Here is a 26,658-nt window from a genome sequence, read left to right as displayed (position 1 = left end):
ATGTTGAACATCAACAAAATTATGATTGCACACAGTCATACACACAGTACCTGTGCGTGGAAGAGGGACAGACTCCTGACAGTGTGGAGGGGGATCAACACTTTGACCAGAAACTGTTTGTGCTCTGCTTTGAGCGGCAGGGCAAAACCATTGATTATGCTGCAAGAGAGAGAAACGCATCGCTAAGCCAGGATGGCAAATTACACGTCAGTACAAAGAGACAAGAATTTAGTATAAAGCTTACTGGAGAATCAATGTTAACAAGACTGAGGCAAAGATACATTAAGGATCAATAGCTTTTACATGGGCCAATGGAAATTACACAGGTACTGTAGCTACTTTATGCAAAGTAACCAACAAGCTTTAGCCTGGGCTACAAAACTAAGACCCACGGATGATGAAATGGTAAATCCTTTAACCCTTTGCACTTGTAGCCGGCAGATTTGGACACTAATAAGCACCTAAATAGGATCGCAGTGGCTGTACAGTAAAATGCTATAAAACTACATCAGAGCTCAGGCTCTGCTCTTCACATGGCTGTATGCGTTTTTGACTGACAGAGTTTCGGAAGTTGAGCACCACACGTGGCAAGATGTTGCTCTCAACCCTCCTGCTAATTGGGCAAATTGCGCACGTTTTTTGTTGTCCGAGTGAGGAAAATGCTGTAAATTAAGAGGAATCAATCCATTTTGAAAGATGCAACGTTGAGGATTATAATAAATAGTGCTTTAGATGTCATACAAGCATGTCAAACACCCGTAAGTCTAACGTCGTCTGTCCCCAACCCCCAAAAATCTTGGTCGACCAAGAATTGTCTGTTCTTTAGACCAATCGATTGGTCAAAATGTTTAAACATGTCATTTTCCATAGACACATCCTATGTGTTTTAATCAAATCAACTATATTCACTGAGCTTGACTGATGCTTTAAGCACATGGTTTGAAAATAATAATAAATAATTAAGACACACAAATGAGAAGAGGGAGTGCGACCAGCAATTGATTTGATTGTACCAGCCTCAGACTTGCTACTTTGTGTTAAAAGAAAAAGACTGAGTAATTGTGTGACTAGCATCGCTCTCTCTTCCATGCTGTAGCGCCTTCCAGTGTTTATCGCACAGTTCGTGTTGCTGAAACTGCAATATAATTACAGAATTCTGACAGAAAAGTAGTGTTAACGAAAGCCCTCATTTGTTTAGAAAAAAACATTCCCTATTCCCTCAACCCTTGATCTCTTTACGTGACACATGTATGCATTAAAATGTACTTGACCAATAGGGCCTGACCTATAGCATAAGCACATCAATAAATTGGTTATAACAAACTCCGAACATTAACAGCAAAATGGATGCAGAGTACGTGACAAAAACTCAAAATGGGGGAATGTTTACTGGTTGCTCATGAGGTAAAGGGGAAGTCAGATGTGTGAAATTTAATTAATTGTGGAAAAGACTGGAACTCAAGAAAAATAAGGTAAGGAGCAAGCCCTGCGCGCATATTATGTGTGCCAAAGAGGTGCAGTTAAATTATATAATTTTTGACCATTGGGAACAATGTAAACACTAAATAAATTCTAAGCGTACCAGAGTCTGTTGTAACTTTTTTGTTAAGCCTTTACTAAAAACAGCTGCATTGTGAATGCAATTTCCGTAATAGAACGGTTTATTTATTATTTAAGCTAATTATTCAAGGCTAGCTTTTTTAAAACTAAAATGCTTGATTGCATTTCAACTCTTGAATGACTCATATACAATGTGATGACATGAACAAATTAATGACTGATTGATACAGTAGCCTATACAAATATTGAAATATAGGCAAGCCTAAGTAAGTTACAGTATAGAGACTAAACAGGATGCGCTCTTAGGCCTACAGCTGGTGGTTGTACAAGGCTGCTATACTAAGCCTACTAATGATGACATTACTTATTACGATAATGATCATAATAGTAATAACAATAAGTAGATCAAGAAAAAAAGAGCATTATTATGAATATCATTTTTTTGACAATATGGAACAGGGTCAACACTAAATACATGGTATAATACCAGAGGCTGTTCTAATGAAATCAAGTACAACGCCTTTATTACAGCAAAGCAAAGATAAAAATGTTTCACTTAACATGTTGCGAGGCTTGATGCTCACAGAATCAGTAGGCTATTAAACACTCAAAACAGCAACAGAAGCTGTCTTATTAATGTAGATATACAGTGCATCCGTAAAGTATTCAGACCACTTGACTTTTTCCACATTTGTTAAGTTAGAGCCATATTCTGAAATGTATTAAATTGGCGGTGTCAGAGGAAGGCCCTAAAAATTGTCAAAGACTCCAGCCACCCTGGTCATAGACTGTTCTTTCTGCTACCGCACGGCAAGCGGTACCGGAGCACCAAGTCTAGGTCCAAGAGGCTTCTAAACAGCTTCCACCACCAAGCCATAAGACTCCTGAACATCTAATCAAATGGATACCCAGAATATTTGCATTGTCCCCCCCCTCTTCAACACTGCTGCTACTACTCTCTCTTATTATCTATGCATAGTCACTTAAATAGCTCTACCTACATGTACATATTACCTCAACTAACCGGTGCCCTCATATTACCTCGACTAACCGGTGCCCCCGCACATTGACTCTGTACCGGTACCCCCTTTATATAGCCTTGCGATTGTTATTTACTGCTGCTCTTTAATTATTTTGGACATTATTATTTTTCTTAAAACTGCATTGTTGGTTAAGGGCTTGTACGTATTTCACTAAGTTCTTCACCTGTTATATTCGGCACGTGACAAATACAATTAGAAAGTTTTTCCCCTTTGCCCAGTCTACACACAACAACCCATAATGACAAAGCAAAACAGGTTTTTAGAAATGTTTGCTAATTTATCAAAAATGTTAAACGGAAATATCATATTTACATAAGTATTCAGACCCTTTACTCAGTACTTTGTTGAAACACCTTTGGCAGCGATTACACGCATGAGTCTCCTTGGGTATGACGCTACAAGCTCGACACACCTGTATTTGGGTAGTTTCTCCCATTCTTCTCTGCAGATCCTCTCAAGCTCTGCCATGTTGGATGGGGAGCGCTGCAGCAAAGCTATTTTCAGGTCTCTCCAGACATGTTTAAATCAGGTTCAAGTTCGGCTGGTCCACTCAAAGACATTTAGAGACTTGTCCCGAAGCCACTCGTGCGATGCCTTGGTTGTATGCTTAGGGTCGTTGTCCTGTTGTAAGGTGAACCTTCACCCCAGTCTGAGGTCCTGAGCGCTCTGGAGCAGGTTCATCAAGGCTCTCGCTGAACTTTACTCCGTTCATCTTTGCCTCAATCCTGACTAGTCTCTCACTCCCTGCTGTTGAAAAAAAAGTCCCTGAAACACTTCAGCGAGCAGGCCTTTCTAATCGACCTGGGTATCCTGGAAGGATATTTACCTCATCCCGTCAGTAGAGGATGCCTGGTTATTTTTTTCAAATGCCTTCCTCACCATCTTAAATAAGCATGCCCCATTCAAGAAATTTAGAACCAGGAACACATATAGCCATTGGTTCTCTCCAGACCTGACTGCCCTTAACCAACACAAAAACATCCTTTGGCATTCTGCATTAGCATCGAACAGCCCCCGTGATATGCAACTTTTCAGGAAAGTTAGAAACCAATATACACAGGCAGTTAGAAAAGCCAAGGCTAGCTTTCTCAAGCAGAAATGTCCTTCCTGCAACACAAACTCAAAAAAGTTCTGGGACACTAAAGTCCATGGAGAATAAGAACACCTCCTCCCAGCTGCCCACTGCACTGAGGATAGGAAACTCTGTCGCCACCGATAAATCCACTACAATTGAGAATTTCAATAAGCATTTTTCTACGGCTGGCCATGCTTTCCACCTGGCTACCCCTACCCCGGTCAACTGCACTGTACCCCCCACAGCAACTCGCCCAAGCCTTCCCCATTTCTCCTCCTCCCAAATCCAGTCAGCTGATGTTCTGAAAGAGCTGCAAAATCTGGACCCTTACAAATCAGCCAGGCTAGACAATCTGGACCCTTTCTCTCTAAAATGATCTGCCAAAATAGTTGCAACCCCTATTACTAGCCTGTTCAACCTCTCGTGTCATCTGAGATTCCCAAAGATTGGAAAGCAGCTGCGGACATCCCACTCATCCCACGATATCTTAACTGCCATCGATAAGAGACAATACTGTGCAGCCGTACTCATTGACCTGGTCAAAGCTTTCGACTCTGTCAATCACCACATCCTCATCGGCAGACTCGATAGCCTTGGTTTCTCAAATGATTGCCTCGCCTGGTCTGGTTCTGATAGAGTTCAGTGTGTTCAAAACCAATTCTTCCTTTGGACCCTCTCCTTCCAGTTCTCTGCTGCCAATGACTGGAACATACTACAAAAATCTCTGAAACTGGAAACACTTATCTCCCTCACTAGCTTTAAGAATCAGCTGTCAGAGCAGCTCACAGATTACTGCACCTGTACATAGCCCATCTATAATTTAGCCCAAACAACTACCTCTTCCCCTACTGTATTTATTTATTTAGCTCCTTTGCACCCCATTATTTTTATTTCTACTTTGCACATTCTTCCACTGCCAATCTACCATTCAAGTGTTTTACTTGCTATATTGTATTTACTTCGCCACCATGGTCTTTTTTTGCCTTTACCTCCCTTACCTCATTTGCACACATTGTATATAAACTTATATTTCTACTGTATTATTGACTGTGTGTTTGTTTTACTCCATGTGTAACTCTGTGTTGTTATATATGTCGAACTGCTTTGCTTTATCTTGGCCAGGTCACAATTGTAAATGAGAACTTGTTCTCAACTTGCCTACCTGGTTAAATAAAGATGAAAAAAATTCTTACAGCATGATGCTGCCACCGCCATGTTTCACCATAGGGATGGTGCCAGGTTTCCTCCATACGTGACATTTGGCATTCAGACCAGATAGTTCAATCTTGGTTTCATCAGACCGGAGAATCTTGTTTCTCATGGTCTGAGTCTTTGGGTGCCTTTTGGCAAATTACAAGCGGACTACCATGTGTTTTTTTTTTACTGAGGAGTGGCTTCCATCTGGCCGCTACCATAAAGGCCTGATTGCTGGAGTGCTGCAGAGATGGGAGAACCTTCCAAAAAGACAACCATCTCCACAGAGGAACTCTAGAGCTCTGTCAGAGTGAACATCGGGTTCTTGGTCACCTCCCTGACCAAGGCCCTTCTCCCACAATTGCGCAGTTTGGCCAAGCGGCCAGCTCTAGGAAGAGTCTTGGTGGTTCCAAACTTCAATTTAAAAACAACGGAGGCCTCTGTGTTCTTGGGGGACTTCAATGCTGCAGACATTTTTGGTACCCTTCCCCATCCTGTCCTGGAGCTATGGACAATTCCTTCAACCTCATGGCTTGGTCTTTGCTCTGATGCACTGTCAACTGTGGGACCTTATATAGACAGGTGTGTACCTTTCCAAATCATGTCCAAACAATTGAATTTACCACAGGTGGACTCCCCTCAAGTTGTAGAAACATCTCAAGGATGATCAATGGAAACAGGATCCACCTGAGCTCAATTGAGTCTCACAGCAAAGGGTCTGAATAATGGTCTGAATAATTATGTAAATATTTTTAACACAATTGTAAACATTTCTAAAATCCTGTTTTCACTGTCATTATAGGGTATTGTGTGTAGATTGCTGAGGGGGAAAATGTATTTAATCCATTTTAGAATAAGGCTGTAAAGTAACAAAATGTGGAGGGGTCTGAATAGTTTCTGAAGGCACTGCATATTATTTATAAAGCCAGCAACATTTAACAGTTAGTCTATTGATTATAGACCTAATTAAGTTGGGGTTTCCTTCCTCCTCACTTTTCATAGACAATAAGGCAAGGGCTCCACTACACCAATAAGCTGGTTAACTTTGCTATTGTGCACATAGCAATATAGTCTAGGAAAAGGCACTAATTCAACAACGCACTGATGTGTTTCAGAACCATGGACAGCGACTACTATTCAACGTGGGAAAAGTGAATTTTTTTATTTAAAAAAAATATGTATTAGTGTATGTGCCCATAGGTAATGTTGTTGTCGGTGATGTCTGGTGAGGACCTGCCTTACAACAGGCCTACAAGCCCTCAGTCCAGCCGCTCTCAGCCTATTGCGGTCAGTCTGAGCACTGATGGAGGGATTGTGCGTTCCTGGTGTAACTCGGGCAGTTGTTGCCATCATCCTGTACCTGTCCCGCAGGTGAGATGTTCGGATGTACCGATCCTGTACAGGTGTTGTTACACGTGGTCTGCCACTGCGAGGACGATCAGCCGTCCGTCCTGTCTCCCTGTAGCGCTGTCTTAGGCGTCTCACATCTGCAGTCCTCATGCCTCCTTGCAGCATGCCTAAGGCATTTCTTTTGGTGTTTTTCAAAGTCAGTAGAAAAGCCTCTTTAGTGTCCAAAGTTCTCATAACTGTGACCTTAATTGCCTACCGTCTGTAAGCTGTTAGTGTCTTAACAACCGTTCCACAGGTGCATGTTCATTAATTGTTTTCAAAAGGCCTTCAGGGCCAACAGAGAAGTTCTCCACTTTTTTTCCCTTCCATGTATTCCCAAAGTAATTCATTATGGTTTGCATTGCAAATTAAGGCATAAACTGGGTCAAGACACCAGCAGAGTAAGTAGACCGTTAAGTAGTAAAATAAAGGTTAATTAAAACTAAGACCTACAACACTTAACAGCACATTACTCAACACTAGTGAGACTCATGTCGCCTACGGTAGGCCTACAGTAAATCTACAAACATTTTTCTCATCTCTACATGTACGTCTCCTGATTTAAACCCGATCAAACTTGTTGCAACTAAAATGTAGTAGAAATAATCTGCATGTTTGCCTGGCATGGATTGTGACTCCATCTTGTTCTTCGCCCTCTCCAACTCCGCCAATGCTGCCCGACTCTCCGCCAATAACAACATTTGGAGGATTGGAGGAGTCTAAATAAAAATCCAATCTGTGAGAATATCTAAGGGGTTTTTATATAATTATAATGCAGGGTTAATAATAATAATAATATTAATAATAATAATAATAATAAATCGGTTCGTTTAAAAAAATAACAATATTTTGGAGATGATTGTTTCAAATAACCAAAAGTGAACACTTATAAAGGGTAAAAGGCCATTCTTGAACATGGGGTGAGACATTAATAATTTTAAAATAAAGCCAGTTTGTTACTTAGAATGATTTCTGTTTTTAGCGGGAGAGAAACCAAAAGCTCACCGCGCCTATTTTTTTGGAAAATCGTTAGTCCAAATGTCAAGTGAAATACCCCCATGTTATTTACAAAAGTTCTCTCTTAGCTCCAGGACCACAGATAGTTTGTTATTGTTGCCTGATGCAGGACTCTAGTGCCAGAGGAGAGACTCTCAGATGGAAAACGCCTCCATTAATTGCCACAGTTTAGACTTCCGATAGAGCAGAGTTTTAACTCCCCCTTGTGATAGTGTGGTGCAATGACAGAATGCCACAGTCTACCACAAACGGTCACGGCATAAACTCGTAACTTTTAAAGGAAGAACCACTATAGGAGAGCAAAATAAAAAATAAAATCACCTTAATTGAATACTGAGTCATAAAAGTGCATTGAAATTACTTAGGAACTGTGCACACTTGAGAGTTGTGTGACCACTGAGACACTAGTTAGTCCTCTCACTCAAACCCTTGTCATTTATTTGTCTTGTGTTGCACCTATTCTTATAATGTTAGTGAATGTGTCCAGAGTATTTCTAGATTTCGTTATCGACAAATGCGACAAAAAGTACAGTAAATGTAAAATACACAGTGTAATGTTTGGATTCAGTCGTGTCAGGTGAACCTGTTACGTCCTCAACTTTGATCTAATACGTTTCCCATAATCTCCAAACTGTTCCTTTTCAATTGCTACCATGCTTAGGCATATTCCTTTCATATTTATTTTGTAAGAAACACTTCAATTTATCCCTATCCATATAGTCCAATTCCCACAAGTGTAAAGGGTTAAGACAGCGCCTGAGAACAAAGGCATCAGAACTAACCATAAATTAATCCAGGGTCACATACCTTCCCAAGATCTCCAGTAACTCAGCAACCCCGTTAAAGTGCTCAGTCTCATAAACAAAACTTTACGAGAGAGGAGAGAGTGGATAAACGTTAGTGAAACATCAGTGAAAGTACCACAACGGTCTGAGTAGAGGAGAATGAGGAGCGCCGTCTTACCGTAGAAAAATATTATTGATCTGTTTTCGTATAAAAGCCCTCAGCCCCAGGAATTTCCCATAGATTCTGTGTAAGACTGTTTTCAGGTAGTCTCTCTCCCGAGGATCCTCACTGTCAAATAGCTCCAAGAGCTACAGAGAGCCAGGGAGAAAGAACAAAAAGGGAAAGAAAAAGATATGAAACAACTACAAACTCGTACAACACTAGTCTACATTTTTTAAAGTGCAGCCTCAATGTAACAGTCTCACTCACCTGTAGAACAAATTTCTGGTCTATGTACTTTTTGGCAATGCTGGGCTGGAATTCTTGACTCTCCAAGAATCGTATGAAGAACTCATACACCAGCTATGATACAGTGAAAGAAAGAGCGAGATGGAGATGTTAAGGGATGGAGGTCAAAGGTCACAGAGGCAAAACATGGGTAGGGTCACTAGTACCTTAAGTGGTAACCATGGTTACAAGACGGCCATGGGGAGGGGCTTATGACTAGGCGGGTTAATCTCAAAATGCGGTCAAATGAACCTGGCTGTTGCTTTGGAAATGTAATAAACAAAATAAAACTTTTACCAGGAAGAATTTCCTTGAGATAGGCATCGATTTTCTTAAAATTTCTTATGGCTTGGGGGCAGTATTTTGACGTCTGGATGACAAGCGTGCCCAAAGTAAACTGCCTGTTACTCAGGCCCAGAAGCTAGGATATGCATATAATTGGTAGATTTTGATAGAAAACACTAAAGTTCCCAAAACTGTTAAAATAATGTCTGTGAGTATAACAGAACTGATTTGGCAGGCGAAAACCTGAGAAAAATCCATTCAGGAAGTGGATTTTTTTTTATGTGGGTGGTTTTCAATTGAATGCCTATTGAGTATCTAATGTGTTAGGACCCAGATTGCAGTTCCTATGGCTTCCACTAGATGTCAACAGTCTTTAGACATTGTTTCAGGCTTGTTTTCTGAAAAATTAAGAAGAATGAGACCTTTCTGTCAGTGGACTGAGGAAGCATGCAGTACTGGTTTGTGCGCGTGACCATGTGCGCGCCCTTCGTTGTTTTTCCTTTCTATTGAATATGCTATTGTCCGGTTTAAATATTATTGATTATTTAGACAATTGACAACATGAGGATTAATTATCAACATAGTTTGACATGTTTCGACAAACTTTACCAGTACTATTAGGATGTATTCGTCTGCATGCTTTGACAGCCTTTGAGCCAGTGGATTAATGAACAAAACACGCCAACAAAACTGAGTTTTTGGGATATAAAGAGGGACTTTATCGAACAAAACAAACATTTATTGTGTAGCTGGGACTCTTGTGACTGCAACCAGATGAAGCTCTTCAAAAGGTAAGTGATTCATTTTATCGCCATTTCTGACTTTCGTGACTCCTTTACTTGGTTGGAAAATGTTTGTATGCTTTTGTAAGCGGGGGTCTGTCCTCAGATAATCGCATGGTATGCTTTTGCGTGAAAGCCTTTTTGAAATCTGACAAAGCGGCTGGATTAACAAGAAGTTCATCTTTAAGCTGTTGTATAACACTTGTATTTTTATGAAAGTCATAATAAACAATTACTGTATTTTGAATTTGGCGCTCTGCAATTTCACCGGATGTTGTCGAGGTGGGTGACTAGCGGCACGTCTGCGCCAGAGGGGTTAAGGAGGCAGAGCAGCAGTTCCAAAGAAACGGTGGTGAGAGAATGAGCACCTGACAATAGACCCGTAATAAAATCTTACTAAATCAGGGACCGAGAAACAGAACACGCTCAACACCAGCTCAAATGTCCACATACAAAAGAACATATCAAAAATAGCTATGACACCAGAAAGGTTCTCATGGGGGGGGAGACAAAACTCAGTCTCCAATTGAAGACAGAACGAATACTCACAGAAACGTATACATCAATTCTAGCCTATGCTGTTACCTGTAAGTGCGGCCATGAGGCCTCGAGTGTGGGTTCATCCTCCTCTGGGTCAAACTCATTACTGTCCGTGGGCGGAAGGGTCCGGAATATGTTGTAAGACACCTGGAAGACAGGGTAAAGGGGTAAATCAACAGATTTCAAAATCAACTGATTTCACTGGAAATTAAGGCAATTGACACAGAGTAATATAACAATCAGTTTTATAGCCAACTCAGGCACTTCAATACTGATGTGAAACCAAAATGTTGACTAATGAGCATTGTTCTTGTCAACTAGCTAAATTAAATACAAACAGCAGAAAATTCCCCACTCTCTTCCTCTCCACCTACCATCTGTCACTCCCACTTCCTGAAGATCGGGACTTCCTTCCCCCACACCTTAAGTAGGCTCACCTGATTCCAATCAACCTGATTGATTTGTTTTGGGAAGTTTTTTAAATTAAAAGTTTATAGTCCTCTCCTTTGAAGTACATCTCCCTTCAACGGATGTGTTATTGACTAAGTTTATCCTCTCTCCTTTATACCTACGCATTTGGTGTCGACTTTCTATAGAGTTTTACATGATTTGACATGTTAGCCACTAGCCGAGTCTTACCTTTTTTTGTAGTCCTTGGTTCTTGAGACTATACTGATCAAAAATATGAACGCAACGTGTAAAGTGTTGGTCCCAAGTTTCTTGAGCTCAAATAAAATATCCCAGGAATGTTCCATATGCACAACTTATTTCTCTAAAATCTGTTAGTGAGAATTTCTCCTTTACCAAGATATTCCAGCCGATTAAACAGCATGATCATTACACAGGTGCACCTTGTGCTGGGAACAATAAAAGGTCACTAAAATGTGCATTTGTCACAAAATACAATGTCACAGATGTGTCAAGTTAAAGGCTCCAATTGGCATGCTGACTGCAGGAATGTCCACCAGAACTGTTGCTAGAGAATGGAATGTTACATTCTCTACATAAGCCGCCTCAAATTGTTTTAGAGCCTTGCATACTCACCAGACATGCTACCCATTGAGGAGTGGTACAATGTTCCACAGGACACAATCAAAAGCCTGATCAACTATGCGAAGGAGGCAAATGCTCGTCACACCAGATACGGACAAGTTCTGCTCCACCCCCCTGCCTTTTTTTTTTTTTAAGGTATCCGTGACCAACAGAAACATAACTGTATTCCCAGTGATGTGAAATCCATAGATTAGAGCATAGTGAAAAATCAAATCCAAATAAAATGTTATTGGTCACATACACATGGTTAGCAGATGTTATTTGAGTGTAGCGAAATGCTTGTACTTCTAGTTCCGACAGTGCAGCAATATCAACAAGTAATCTAACAATTCCACAAATACCTAACACACACACATCTAAGTAAAAGGATGGAATAAGAATATGTACATATAAAAGTAAGGATGAGCAATGACCGAGCAGCATAGGCAAGAAGCAATAGATGGTATAAAATACAGTATATACAGTGCCTTGCGAAAGTATTCGGCCCCCTTGAACTTTGCGACCTTTTGCCACATTTCAGGCTTCAAAACATACAGATATAAAACTGTATTTTTTTGTGAAGAATCAACAACAAGTGGGACACAATCATGAAGTGGAACGACATTTATTGGATATTTTAAACTTTTTTAACAAATCAAAAACTGAAAAATTGGGCGTGCAAAATTATTCAGCCCCCTTAAGTTAATACTTTGTAGCGCCACCTTTTGCTGCGATTACAGCTGTAAGTCGCTTGGGGTATGTCTCTATCAGTTTTACACATCGAGAGACTGAAATTTTTTCCCATTCCTCCTTGCAAAACAGCTCAAGCTCAGTGAGGTTGGATGGAGAGCATTTGTGAACAGCAGTTTTCAGTTCTTTCCACAGATTCTCGATTGGATTCAGGTCTGGACTTTGACTTGGCCATTCTAACACCTGGATATGTTTATTTTTGAACCATTCCATTGTAGATTTTGCTTTATGTTTTGGATCATTGTCTTGTTGGAAGACAAATCTCCGTCCCAGTCTCAGGTCTTTTGCAGATTCCATCAGGTTTTCTTCCAGAATGGTCCTGTATTTGGCTCCATCCATCTTCCCATCAATTTTAACCATCTTCCCTGTCCCTGCTGAAGAAAAGCAGGCCCAAACCATGATGCTGCCACCACCATGTTTGACAGTGGGGATGGTGTGTTCAGGGGGATGAGCTGTGTTGCTTTTACGCCAAACATAACGTGTTGCATTGTTGCCAAAAAGTTCAATTTTGGTTTCATCTGACCAGAGCACCTTCTTCCACATGTTTGGTGTCTCTCCCAGGTGGCTTGTGGCAAACTTTAAACAACACTTTTTATGGATATCTTTAAGAAATGGCTTTCTTCTTGCCACTCTTCCATAAAGGCCAGATTTGTGCAATATATGACTGATTGTTGTCCTATGGACAGAGTCTCCCACCTCAGCTGTAGATCTCTGCAGTTCATCCAGAGTGATCATGGGCCTCTTGGCTGCATCTCTGATCAGTCTTCTCCTTGTATGAGCTGAAAGTTTAGAGGGACGGCCAGGTCTTGGTAGATTTGCAGTGGTCTGATACTGCTTCCATTTCAATATTATCGCTTGCACAGTGCTCCTTGGGATGTTTAAAGCTTGGGAAATCTTTTTGTATCCAAATCCGGCTTTAAACTTCTTCACAACAGTATCTCGGACCTGCCTGGTGTGTTCCTTGTTCTTCATGATGCTCTCTGCGCTTTTAACGGACCTCTGAGACTATCACAGTGCAGGTCCATTTATACTGAGACTTGTTACACACAGGTGGATTGTATTTATCATCATTAGTCATTTAGGTCAACATTGGATCATTCAGAGATCCTCACTGAACTTATGGAGAGAGTTTGCTGCACTGAAAGTAAAGGGGCTGAATAATTTTACACGCCCAATTTTTCAGTTTTTGATTTGTTAAAAAAGGTTTGAAATATCCAATAAATGTCTTTCCACTTCATGATTGTGTCCCACTTGTTGTTGATTCTTCACAAAAAAATACAATTTTATATCTTTATGTTTGAAGCCTGAAATGTGGCAAAAGTTCGCAAAGTTCAAGGGGGCCGAATACTTTCGCAAGGCACTGTAAATATGGGATAAGTAATGCAAGATACATAAACATAATTAAAGTGGCATTAATTAAGTGACTAGAGATCCATTTGTTAGAGTGGCTAATCATTTCAAGTCTATGTAGGATGCAGCCTCTCTGATGGCCTTCAGATAGAAGCTGTTTCTCAGTCTCTTTGATGCACCTGTACGGACCTCGCCTTCTGGATGATAGCGGGGTGAACAGGCAGTGGCTCAGGTGGTTGTTGCCCTTGATGATCTTTATGCCCTTCATCTGACATCAGGTGCTATAGGTGTCCTGGAGGGCAGGTAGTTTGCCCCCAGTGATGCCTTGTGCAGACCGCACCACCCTCTGGAGAGCAATACGATAGTGGGCGGTGCAGTTGCCATACAGGAAGCTCTCAATTGTGCATCTGTAAAACTTAGTGGGGGTTTTTGGGTGTCAAGACACATTTCTTCAGCCTCCTGAGGTTGAAGAGGCGCTGTTGCGCCTTCACCACACTGTATGTGTGGGTGGACTATTTCAGTTTGTCCGTGATGTGTACGCTGAGGAACTTAACTTTCCACTGCTGTCCCTTCGATGTGGATAGGGGAGGTGTTCCCTCTGCTGTTTCCTGAAGTCCACAACCTTTGTTTTGTTGACGTTGAGTGAGGTTGTTTTCCTGACACCACACTCCGAGTGACCTCACCTCCTCCCTACAGTCTGTCTCGTCGTTGTTGGTGATGAAGCCTTGTCACGAGAATGTTATTATCATTGGGATTGAACATCCCCGAGGTCCGTAAAACCATGGGTTTAATAATAATTAGTCAAAGACTCAGCTTATGCAAAAGGTCAGTACAATTTATTCACGAGAACGTTCTGAAGTCCACAATACAAAGACATCCATTTTATAGCGGCGCACATACTTCCACAAACAGTAGATATCATACACACATACACATCCTACACACATACTGTATCACTACCCAGCCGACAAAGATTATGGAGGCCGTGAGAAGCACTCCCTGTCATCCCCTAAGATTAGGGAGGCCGTGAGAAGTACTCCCTGCCCTCTCCCAAATCTGTGGCCCCTAGCCAAGGTCGGCACCGAATTTTGCTCAGACAGTCTGTTTAAGATACTATAAACAATATATTGTACAGATACATTGTTTTACCCTAATTCTGACTAAAACTACACACATCATTAATTACAATTTTACTGACTATAATCAATTTCGTACAATTATATGGTTTCAGGGTGGAATATTCTAATCATTAATTTAAACAAATTCTATTATCAAGCCTACTACTGTGTCTGCAAACTTGATAATTGAGTTGGAGGCGTGCATGGCCACACAGTCATGGGTGAACAGGGAGTACAGGAAAGGGGTTAGCACACACCGTTGTGGGGCCTCAGTGTTGAGGGTCAGCGAAGTGGAGATGTTGTTTCCTACCTTCACCACCTGGGGGCAGCCCGTCATGAAGTCCAGGACCGAATCGCACAGGGCGGGGTTGAGACCCAGGACCTCCACCTTAATGATGAGCTTGGAGGGTACTATGGTGTTGAATGCTGAGCTGTAGTCAATGAACAGCATTCTTACATAGGTATTGCTCTTGTCCAGATGGGATAGGACGGCGTGCAGTGTGATGGCGATTGCATCGTCTGTGGACCTATTGGGTTAGTGGGTCTAGGGTGGCAGGTAAGGTGGAGTTGAAATTATCCTTGACTAGTCTCTCAAAGCACTTTGTGATAACAGAAGTTAGTGCTACGGGGCAATAGTCATTCAGTTCAGTTACCTTTGCCTTCTTGGGTACATGAACAATGGTGGCCATCTTGAAGCATGTGGGGACAGCAGACTGGGAGAGATTGAATGTCCATAAACACACCAGCCAGCTGGTCTGCGCATGCTCTGAGGACACGGCTAGGGATGTCATCTGGGCAGGCAGCCTTGCAAGAGTTAACATGTTTAAATGTCTTATTCACGTCGGCCACGAAGGAGGAGAGCCCACAGTCCTTGGTAGCGGACCACTTCGGTGGCACGGTGTTATCCTCAAAGCGGGAAAAGTTGTTTAGTTTGTCTGGAAGCATGGCGGTGTCCGTGACGTGACTGATTTTCTTTTTGTTGTCCGTGATTGTCTGTAGATTCTGCCGTATACGTGTCTGAGCCATTGAATTGCGACTCCACTTTGTCCCTATACTGACATTTCACTTGTTTGATTGCCTTGCGGAATGAATAACCACATTGTTTGTATTCGGCCATATTCCCAGTCCTCTTTTTTAAAAAAAATTTCTATTTACATTTTTACCCCTTTTTCTCCCCAATTTCATGGTATCCAATTGTTTTTAGAAGCTACTATCTTGTCTCATCGCTACAACTCCCGTACGGGCTCGGGAGAGACGAAGGTTGAAAGTCATGTGTCCTCCGATACACAACCCAACCAAGCCGCTTCTTAACACAACGCGAATCCAACCCGGAAGCCAGCCGCACCAATGTGTCGGAGGAAACACCGTGCACCTGGCAACCTTGGTTAGCGCGCACTGCGCCCGGCCCGCCACAGGAGTCGCTGGTGCGCGATGAGACAAGGACATCCCTACCAGCCAAGCCCTCCCTAACCCGGACGACGCTAGGCCAATTGTGCGTCGCCCCACGGACCTCCCGGTCGCGGCCGGTTACGACAGAGCCTGGGCGCGAACCCAGTCTCTCTGATGGCACAGCTGGCGCTGCGGTACAGCGCCCTTAACCACTGCGCCACCTGGGAGGCCCTGGTCATCTTTCCATGGTTAAATGCGGTGGTTTGCCAATGCCACCATCTGTCCACGGTTTCTGGTTAGGGTAGATTTTAATAGTCACAGTGGGTACAACATCTGATGCACTTCCTTAAACTCACTCACAGAATCAGCATATAAATCTATTATTCTCTGAGGCTACCCGGGAACTTGAAGCGTGGATTCTGATTGGTCAGACCAGCGTTGAATGGTCCTGGTCACAGGTGTGCATCCTGTTTGAGTTTCTGCCTATAGGAGGGGAGAAGCAAAATGGAGTTGTGGTCAGATTTGCTGAACGGGGGGCGGGGAGAGGGCCTTGTATGCATTGCAGAAGTTAGAGTAGCATTGATCGTGTTTTGCCAGCCTGGGTACTACAATCAATATGCTGATAGAATTTAGGTAGCCTTGATCTCAAATTTTCTTTGTTAAAATCCCCAACTACAATAAATGAAACCTCAGGGTACATGGTTTCCAGTTTACATAGAGTCCAGTGGAGTTCCTTGAGGGCCGTCGTAGTATCGGCTTGAGGGGATATACACGTCTGTGACAATAACCGACGAGAATTGTCTTGGGAGATAATGCGGTCGGCATTTGAGCGTAAGGAATTCTTGGTCAGGTGAACAAAAGGACTTGAGTTCCTGTATGTTACAACTACACCATGAGTCGTTAATCATCCCGGTGGCTGTACAGACTCCCGACAGCATGTCCCCAGAAAGTATGTTACAATCCCAGATGTCTTTCTGGAAAGCAACCCTTGCCCTAATTTCATCTACCTTGTAATCTAGAGACTGGACATTAGCCAGTAATATACTCGGAAGCGGTGGGTGGTGCGCGCGCCTCCGAAGTCTGACCAGAAGGACGCTCCGTCTACCTCTTCTGCGGCGACGTTGTTTTGGGTCAGCCACTGGAATCAATTAGAATGCCTTGGGTGGTTTGAACAAAGGATACGTTTTGGGAAAGTTGTATTCCTGGTAAGTTGACGTCGCTCTGATATCCAATAGTTCTTCCCGGCTGTATGTAATAACACTTAAGATTATTTGGGCTAACAATTTAAGAAATACATAAACTAAATACTGCATAGTTTCCTAAGGACTAGAAGCGAGGTGACCCTCTCTGTCGGCGACATCTTCCCTTATAAGAGTCAACTGACTGATTTCCTTATGAACTGTAACTCAGTAAAATCTTTGAAATTGTTGCATGTTGCGTTTATTTTTCTTCAGTGTAGTTATCCTTTGTATATATTTGATGTTGAACTGACATCTATTCCGTATTATTTACTCCCAGAATCCTAGGCTAGCAACCATCATATCCGATTACATCCCTTTTCTAAGTAAATGGTAAACTAGGAGATGTGTCCTAGTGTTCTTACAGACAACTGGTCTAGTAGTCTGTAAGAACCAGAAACCCTCCAGTATTTTACAAACTAAGATTGTAGCGTGGCTAGGAGTTAGTTTACTTTAAGGCACAATGTGTTGTGGCCTCACCATTTTGACAACCTCCGGGTAGGCCTGTTCTGTCAGGTAGCCCCTGCTGACGGTGACATAGTCCACCAGTTCGTTGAGCGTGGAGCGCTTGTACTCTTTCATCTTTAGGTCAGACAGCGTGTCCATGAAGTCAAAAACAGTACAGCACTGTTGCAGCTTCTTCAGGAACAGCTCCGGCTGCTCCGGCGCTGGCACGTCTACACACATGGGGAGAGAACGAGAAACGGTCAGTAGAGGCCTACTAGTATAGGGAGACTTCTAGTGGAGAGGGGGAGGACATTGGAGTAGAGATGGAGAGTGAATGAGGAAAGGAAAATGTGAATTTAAGGACCTTCACTTGTTAATTTTTTATACAGTGCCTTGCGAAAGTATTCGGCCCCTTTGAACTTTGCGAATTTTTGCCACATTTCAGGCTTAAAACTGTATTTTTTGTGAAGAATCAACAACAAGTGGGACACAATCATGAAGTGGAATGACATTTATTGGATATTTCAAACTTTTTTAACAAATAAAAAAATTGGGCGTGCAAAATTATTCAGCCCCCTTAAGTTAATACTTTGTAGCGCCACCTTTTGCTGTGATTACAGCTGTAAGTCGCTTGGGGTATGTCTCTATCAGTTTTGCACATCGAGAGACAGACATTTTTTAAGAAATGGCTTTCTTGCCACTCTTCCATAAAGGCCAGATTTGTGCAATATACGACTGATTGTTGTCCTATGGACAGAGTCTCCCACCTCAGCTGTAGATCTCTGCAGTTCATCCAGAGTGATCATGGGCCTCTTGGCTGCATCTCTGATCAGTCTTCTCCTTGTATGAGCTGAAAGTTTAGAGGGACGGCCAGGTCTTGGTAGATTTGCAGTGGTCTGATACTGCTTCCATTTCAATATTATCGCTTGCACAGTGCTCCTTGGGATGTTTAAAGCTTGGGAAATCTTTTTGTATCCAAATCCGGCTTTAAACTTCTTCACAACAGTATCTCGGACCTGCCTGGTGTGTTCCTTGTTCTTCATGATGCTCTCTGCGCTTTTAACGGACCTCTGAGACTATCACAGTGCAGGTGCATTTATACGGAGACTTGATTACACACAGGTGGATTGTATTTATCATCATTAGTCATTTAGGTCAACATTGGATCATTCAGAGATCCTCACTGAACTTCTGGAGAGAGTTTGCTGCACTGAAAGTAAAGGGGCTGAATAATTTTGCACGCCCAATTTTTCAGTTTTTGATTTGTTAAAAAAGGTTTGAAATATCCAATAAATGTCGTTCCACTTCATGATTGTGTCCCACTTGTTGTTGATTCTTCACAAAAAATAGTTTTATATCTTTATGTTTTGAAGCCTGAAATGTGGCAAAAGGTCGCAAAGTTCAAGGGGGCCGAATACTTTCGCAAGGCACTGTATATTCACCCTGATGAACCAATCCAACTAACTCAGTCTTCCATGATTACGTAAGAGATTAGCTGCTATAGAGGCAACGGACCACACGCCACACGAACCTACAGGTCCCTCATTACTGCAGCATGTCACTGTAGTCAACAGATTACATAGTACAGGTAGAAGCGCAAAGACCATACATACAATACAAATCAGAGGAACCTGATCCAGGCATGAAATCGCTTCCATCAGAGACCAGTTTGCACAAGATCTTAAATCCAGGCTATATGTACTTGTACTTACGGTATATCTATATAGTCAGTCAGTGCCTGCAGTTTAAATAGGTGGTATAAAAAGTGGATAAAAGTGACCTCATCACAGGCCATCTCTAAGACTAAGTATCTACACTAAGCTATCTATGGTCTTCTCAGCCAAGCATCTGTCAACATGGCATAACACAGGGCAATACAGGTAACTGCCAAAATAAAGGCAAACCCAACATAGTGTCTAAATAGGGTGTTGGGCCACCACGAGCCACCAGAACAGCTTCAATGTGCCTTGGCATAGATTCTAAGAGTGTCTGGAACTCAATTGGAGGGATGTGACACCATTATTCAAATGGGAAATTCCATAATTTGGTGTTTTGTTGATGGAAAACGCTCCAGAATCTCCCATGTGTTCAATTGGGTTGATCTGGTGACTAACACACCCCTTTAAAGCCCCTATGCTCCTTTCAAGACCCCTCTTTCAAAGTCACGAGATCTCTTCTAGACACGGTAGCCAAAATAATGGGCAACTGGGCATTTTTACATGGCCCTAAACATGATGGGATGTTAATTGCTTAATTAACTCAGGAACCACACCAACTCCACCATGCTGCAGCTCCTTACCAAGAGGGGCCGAGAGCCCTGGGACCAAGACGTGGCCATCATAGAGGAAGGCCACACGCCCATCAAGACTGTGCGTTAGGGTTGTAAGAATGCGCGCGCGCACACTAACATTACTCCTATTATTGATCCTTTGCTCTCTCATGATTGGCTCACGGTCTGCTTCACTCGGTCTGATTGGTCTAGAGAAGGTCCACTTGGTCCTGTTTGACACGCTGATGTCACTGGCTGCCATGGAGACTGTTGGCAAGGTGAAGAGGGCAGCAGAGGCAGAGCAGATGGGGGGGGGGGGGGGGCTCCATAGAATAACACCCTCTTTTGTGTTAACCAGGTAAGACCAGAGCACAACCAGGTCATTCTAGAACACAACTAGAACATTCTAGTACACAAACTGGTCATTGTAAATTACGACCATCGTACTGTTAACGTGATTGTCTCGCTCTCTATCTGCAGTTAAATCAGAAGTTGAGAGCGAGCACTGAGGATGAGGAGGCTCCAACCTGCACAGACCTACAGCCTGTTAAACCAACAGTGTACGTACACACACTAAAGGTTGAATGGCAAAAACCCGGATACTGAGATTTACCGGCCAAAACCAGTCCCTTTTCCCAGGATAAATAACTGCAAGAAACCCGTAAATAAGTCATACCGAGCAAAAATAAATGCAACTACTAACTTTACTGAGTTACAGTTCATATAAGGAAATCAATTGAAATAAATTAATTAGACCCTTATCTATGGATGTCACATGACCGCCCAAAAGGGCTTTATTACAAGCAGAAATACTCCTCAGTTTCATAAGCTGCCCGGGTGGCTGGTCTCAGACAATCCCGCAGGTGAAGAAGCCGCAGGTGAAGAAGGCGTGGTTACACATGGTCTGCAATTGTGAGGCCGGTTGGAAGTACTGACACATTCTCTAATAAGACGTTGGACGCGGCTTATGGAAAATAAATTAACAATACATTCTCTGGTAAGAGCTGTGGTGGACATTCCTGCAATCAGCATGCCAACTGCACGCTCCCTCAAAACTTTAAACATCTGTGGCATTGTGTTGTGTAACAAAACTGCACATTTTAGAGTGGCCTTTTAGTGTCACCTGTGCAATGATCCTGCTGTCAAATCAAGCTTCTTGATATGTCTCACTTGTCAGGTGGATGGATTATCTTGACAAAGGAGAAACGCTCACTAACAGGGATGTAAACAAATTTGCAAAAAATGAGAAATCCTTTTTCTGCATATGGAACATTTTGAGCTCTTATTTCAGCTCATGAAACCAACACTTATGTTGCGTTTATATTTTAGTTCAGGATATAAGAACAGCATGGCGTGAAATTATATGAAATGTTTAAATATGGCTTCTCTGTGGCCTCTGCATGATGAACCATCAAAGCTCAGGGTGGGAACAGACAGCCCATCTCAAATTGGAGCGCAGTCCCAGTGCATGCATCATATCATGGTAACTTGTTTTCTTGTCATAGTTAGGCCTACCTTTGCTGCAGCATAGTCTATAATATAAAGACCGAATGCGTGTCTAATTTACCCATCTCCATCTGGCTTGAGCAGTCACTTTATTTTTGAACACAGCCTCACTCGAATATCGTTGCTTTAAAATCAGTGTACGCGCAAGCACTCCCCCTCAATTCCATTCAGACAACAAAATAGATAATCCTGTTCTAGATTGTGTCAAACGTTTAGACACTACTCATTCCAGGGTTTCTTTATTTTTATTTTTTAACATATGGAATCATGTAGTAACAAAAAGTGTTAAACAAATCTAAAAATATTTTATATTTGAGATTCTTCAAAGTAGCCACCCTTTGCCTTAATGACAGCTTTTCACACACTTTGCAGTCTCTCAACCAGCTTCATGAGGAATGCTTTTCCAACCTTATTGAAGGAGTTCCCACATATGCTGAGCACTTGTTGGCTTCTTTTCTGTCACTCTGCAGTCCAACTCATCACAAACCAAAGCACCCCCACACTTCTTCCTCCATGCTTCACAGTGGGAACCACATATGCGGAGATCATCCATTCACCTACTCTGCATCACAAAGACACAGCAGTTGGAAACAAATCTCTCAAATTTGGATTCATCAGACCAAAATACAGATTTCCACCAGTCTAATGTCCATTGCTCGTGTTTCTTGGCCCAAGCAAGTCTTCTCATTATTGGTGTTTTTTTGCAGCAATTAGACCATGAAGGCCTGATTCAAGCAATCTCTTCTGAACAGTTGATGTTGAGATGTCTGTTACTTGAACTCTGAAGCATTTATTTGGCCTGCAATTTCTGAGGTGCAGTTAATTCTAATGAACTTATCCTCTGCAGCAGAGGTAACGCTGGGTGTTCCTTTCCTGTGGCGGTCCCCATGAGAGCCAAAATGTCACATTTTCTGGATTGACTAACCTTCATGTCTTAAAGTAATGGACTGTTGTTTCTCTTCGCTTATTTGAGCTGTTCTTGCCGTAATATAGACTTGGTCTTTTACCAAATAGGGCCATCTTCTATATACCACCCCTACATTCTCACAACACAACACAACTGATTGGCTCAAACGCTTTAAGAAGGAAAGAAATCCCAAATTAACTTTAACAAGGCACATCTGTTAATTGAATGCCAAGAGTGTACAAAGCTGTCATCAAGGCAAAGGGCAGCTACTTTGAAGAATCTCAAATATAAAATATATTTACATTGGTTTAACACGTTGTTACTACATGATTCCCTGTGTTATTTCATAGTTGATGTCTTCACTATTATAATAAACAATTTGAATGAGTAGGTGTGTCCAAACTTTTGACTGGCACTGTGTGTATATACAATATTTTTAGATTGATGTCCTGGCCTACCTCTTTCAGGTAATACATTCAATGCAGTATAAGCCTCATATTTAGCTAATTAAAGATGGGGTATGCATAAAAATCAAACATTGCCTCTTGCGTAATACGCCCATACCTGTGCTCCACTGGCCTCTCTCCTTAAAAAAACACTCCTTAGCTTTTGGAGTCCCATGCATGAAAGGTTAGACTAGAATAGCATCTCTGGACATTTTTTTTAAATGTATTTCTTAGACTATTTGAAGAGGTACCCAAGCTCTTGTTTGTGGAATTTTAAATATAGCAGCCAATAGAAATCACGGGAAGTTTGAAAGAAGAGCGAACTCGCACTGGCAGTAGGCTATAGCAGTTAATTTCAGACCCATAACCATTCAATCTTCGTGAAGAGAAGTGAAAGCCTTCTGCATCTAATTCTAGTACTATAATATGGATGTCATTAGAATGATTAAAGGACAAACTTGATATAATTTAACTGTTGAAAGCGAGGAAGGAATGAAGCAACAAGAGAGAGCGAAAGAGCCAAATGGGCTTATAACATTAGGGAAATATATCAGCCTACCAATTATACAAATAGGCCGTATACTTCAACATGTCAATGTAATTCACTAGCCTATACTTGTAACTTTGTAGGCTGCATGTGCTGCATCAGAATCCCATGTCCTCATCCTGCTTTATCATGGTTTCAACGCTGTGCGTAATTCCAGCCCACATAATTCAATACAGTATTACAGTTCATGTGCAGTAGCCTATATCATATATGCATTGGATAACGGCAATCAGTTGGGCTTGGGCTCATTCAATATAGGGCTCAGGTCGCATCAGTTTTGAATTTACAATCAAAGTTCTAATCGAATCCAGACATAGGTCTATATATATTCTTTAGAATGACACTACTGGTTTTGGTGGGAAATACAGGGTTACCCGGGAGAAAGGTGATTTACACTCGGGAGGGAAGATTGTTGGTGAATATTTTACCACACACACACACTTCTAAAACATTTCTAAAACTCCCGCTTCTCCTCTCTCACAACCCTCGCTTCTGTATGGCAGTGTTCCATCCGCTGTTACTGGAAACTGATCCCGGTAAGTGTGCTCCTTTTACCTGTATCTCAGCTGGACGGCCAGTCAGCAGAGCTAAAAATGAACACAGGAGAGGCCAGGTCCACAGGAATCTGACTCGCTATACACATCCCTGTTTAAAGCAGCACAGATAACAGAGACCGTCAGGATGAGCGTGTAGTTAGCGAAGTCTAGTACAATGCCTGCTAATTAGACCAGCCCCAGTGTTTGTGTCAGCTATTCCTGGTTGATTAATGTAATTTGTGCGCCAGTTCAGCCAGTGATGGTCTTCCTCCATCCATCCATCCAGCATCATCATTATATGGCCGGTGACACTTTCCTTCTTGAAAGTGCAACACTTGACTCCTGACATGCAAAACATTTTTGGGTGGACGAATGAAAAAAATACCAAAAAGATAGTTTGACTAGACTTTCCTTTTAAAAGGAAGCAATTAACTGAGCATGTAATCCCTCCAGGGAGGAGACAGCCCAGATCCACACACATGCACACCCCTCAAGACCTGCCACTAGAGGTCTCTTCACAGTCCAGAACAGACTATGGGAGGCACACAGTACTAGATAGAGCCATGACTACATGGAACTCTATTCCACATAACTCATGCCAGCAGTAGAATTAGATTTTTTTTTTAAACATAAAAATATGGCCTTGGCAGTATGGCCTTGGCAGCAGCTAATGGGGATTCATAAAATACACACAAGCACACTCCGCAACTGCAGAGCTCTCCAGAGGGTTGTGCAGTAAGCACAACGCATCCCACAGGGGCACACTTCCTGCCCCCCTGGAAATCCACAGCACCTGGTGTCACAGGAAGGCCAAGAAGATCATCAAGGACCTCAGCCTTCCGAGCCACAGCCTCTTCACCCATCTAGAAGGCAGAGACAGTACAGGTACATCAAAGCTAGGATGGAGACACTGAAAAACAGTTTATATCTCAGGCCATCAGACTTAAATAGTCTCCACTAGCCAGCCTGCGCCCAGTACCCTGCCCTGAATTTGTCACTGTTACTAGCCAGCTACCACCCGGTACTCAACCCTGCACTTTAGAGACTGCTGCCCTATGTACATAGTCATTGAACACTGGTCACTAATGTTTGCATACTGTTTTACCCACTACATGCCCAAAAGTATGTGGACACCTGCTCAAAGAACATTTATTTCCAAAATCACAGGCATTAATATGGAGTTGGTACCCCCTTAGCTGCTATCACAGAAGAGTGGATTCTGTTAAGGCTTTCCACTAGATGTTAGAGCATTGCTGCGGGGATTTGCTTCCACTCAGCCACATGAGCAAAATCCCCAAAATTGTCACATGCGGTGAATATAACAGGTTACCGTGAAATGCTTACTTACAAGCCCTTAACTCCTAGTTTTCTTAAAATTGATTTGTTGGTTAAGAAAAAAATATTTACTAAATAAAGTAAAAAAGAGCAACAATAAAATAACAATAATGTGGTTCTATACAGGGGGGGGTACCGGTACCGAGTCAATGTGCGGGGGTACAGGTTAGTCGAGGTAATATGCACATGTAGGTAGGGGTAAAGTAACTATGCATAGATACAACAGCGATTAGCAGCAGGGTTAAAAAAGGGGGGAGGGGAAACGTAAAAGGTCTGGGTAGGCATTTGATCACATGTTCAGCAGTTCTATGGCTTGAGGATAGAAGCTATTAAGAAGCCTTTTGGACCTTGACTTGGCACTCCGGTACCACTTGCCGTGCGATAGCAGAGAGAACAGTCTATGACTAGGGTGGCTGGAGTCTGGCAATTTTTAGGGCCTTCCTCTGACACTGCCTGGTATAGAGGTCCTGGATCGCAGGAAGCTTGGCCCCAGTTATGTACAGAGTCGTACCCACTACCCTCTGTAGCACCCTGCGGTCGGAGGCCAAGCAGTTGCCATACCAGGCGGTGATGGATCAGTCTGGATGTTTTCAATGGTGCAGCTGAAGAACAATAAGGATATGAGGACCCATGCCAAATCTTTCCAGGATCCTGAGGGGGAATACGCATTGTCGTGCCCTCTTCACAACTTTCTTGGTGTGTTTGGACCATGTCAGTGATGTGGACACCAAGGAACTTGAAGATCTCAACCTGCTCCACTACAGCTCTGTTGATGAGAATGGGGGTGAGCTCGGCACTCCTTTTCCTGTAGTCCACGATCATCTCGGCCACGCAGCCATGGGTGAACAGGGAGTACAGGAGGAGACTAAGCACGCACCCATGAAGGCCCCCACGTTGAGGATGAGCATGGCAGATGTGTTGCTTACCCTTACCACCTGGTGTCAGCCCGTCAGGAAGTCCAGGATCCAGTTGCAGAGGGAGGTGTTTAGTCCCAGGGTCCTTAGCTTAATGATGAAATTTGTGGGTACAATGGTGAAGGCTGCGCTGCAGTCAATGAACATGATTCTCACGTGTTCCTTTTGTCCAGGTGGGAAAGGGCAGTTTTGAGTGCAATAGATATTCTGTCAACTGTGGACCTGTTGGGGTGGTATGCAAATTGGAGTGGGTCTAGGGTTTCTGGGAATAATGGTGTTGATGTGAGCCATGACCATGTGAGCCATGGCTACAGACATGAGTACTACGGTTGAGTAGTGATTTAGGCAGATGACCTTGGTGTTCTAGGGCACAGGGTTTATGGTGGTCTGCTTGAAACATTAGGTATTAAACTCAGAAAGGGAGAGGTTGAAAATGTCAGTGAAGACACTTGCCAGTTGGACAGCGCATCCTCGCAGTACACGTCCTGGTAATCCGTCTGGCCCTGCGGCCTTGTGAATGTTGACCTGTTCAATGGTCTTACATCAGCTATGGAGAGAGTGATCACACAGTCGTCCGGAACAGCTGATGCTCTCATGCATGCTTCAGTGTTGCTTGCCTTGAAGCGTGCATAGTAGTCATTTAGCTCATCTGGTAGGCTTGTGTCACTAGGTAGCTCGCTGCTGTGCTTCCCATTGTTGTCCGTAATCGTTTGCAAGCCCTGCCACAACCGACAAGCGTCGGAACCATTGTAGTAG

General features: G+C 42.7%; 1 protein-coding gene across 7 annotated transcripts in view; it reads right to left on the bottom strand.

Moving 5' to 3' along the window:
* The window catches only part of LOC110505634 (serine/threonine-protein phosphatase 2A 56 kDa regulatory subunit epsilon isoform), a 79,583-nt gene that overhangs the window by 5,943 nt on the left and 46,982 nt on the right, over positions 1–26,658 (bottom strand). For all 7 annotated transcript variants that reach the window (XM_021584980.3, XM_021584979.3, XM_021584976.3 and 4 more), the window contains 6 exons: positions 17,476–17,672; positions 10,164–10,265; positions 8,494–8,586; positions 8,242–8,372; positions 8,086–8,145; positions 51–159 (listed from right to left, as the gene is read on the bottom strand). In XM_021584980.3, coding sequence (XP_021440655.2) covers positions 51–159; positions 8,086–8,145; positions 8,242–8,372; positions 8,494–8,586; positions 10,164–10,265; positions 17,476–17,672 — 692 coding nt within the window. The remainder of the gene's footprint in view (positions 1–50; positions 160–8,085; positions 8,146–8,241; positions 8,373–8,493; positions 8,587–10,163; positions 10,266–17,475; positions 17,673–26,658) is intronic.

Source organism: Oncorhynchus mykiss, chromosome 25 (genome assembly GCF_057628025.1).
Source record: "Oncorhynchus mykiss isolate SJ-2025 chromosome 25, ASM5762802v1, whole genome shotgun sequence".
Classification (NCBI taxonomy): domain Eukaryota; kingdom Metazoa; phylum Chordata; class Actinopteri; order Salmoniformes; family Salmonidae; genus Oncorhynchus; species Oncorhynchus mykiss.
This window is presented reverse-complemented; position numbering and strand designations above follow the sequence as displayed.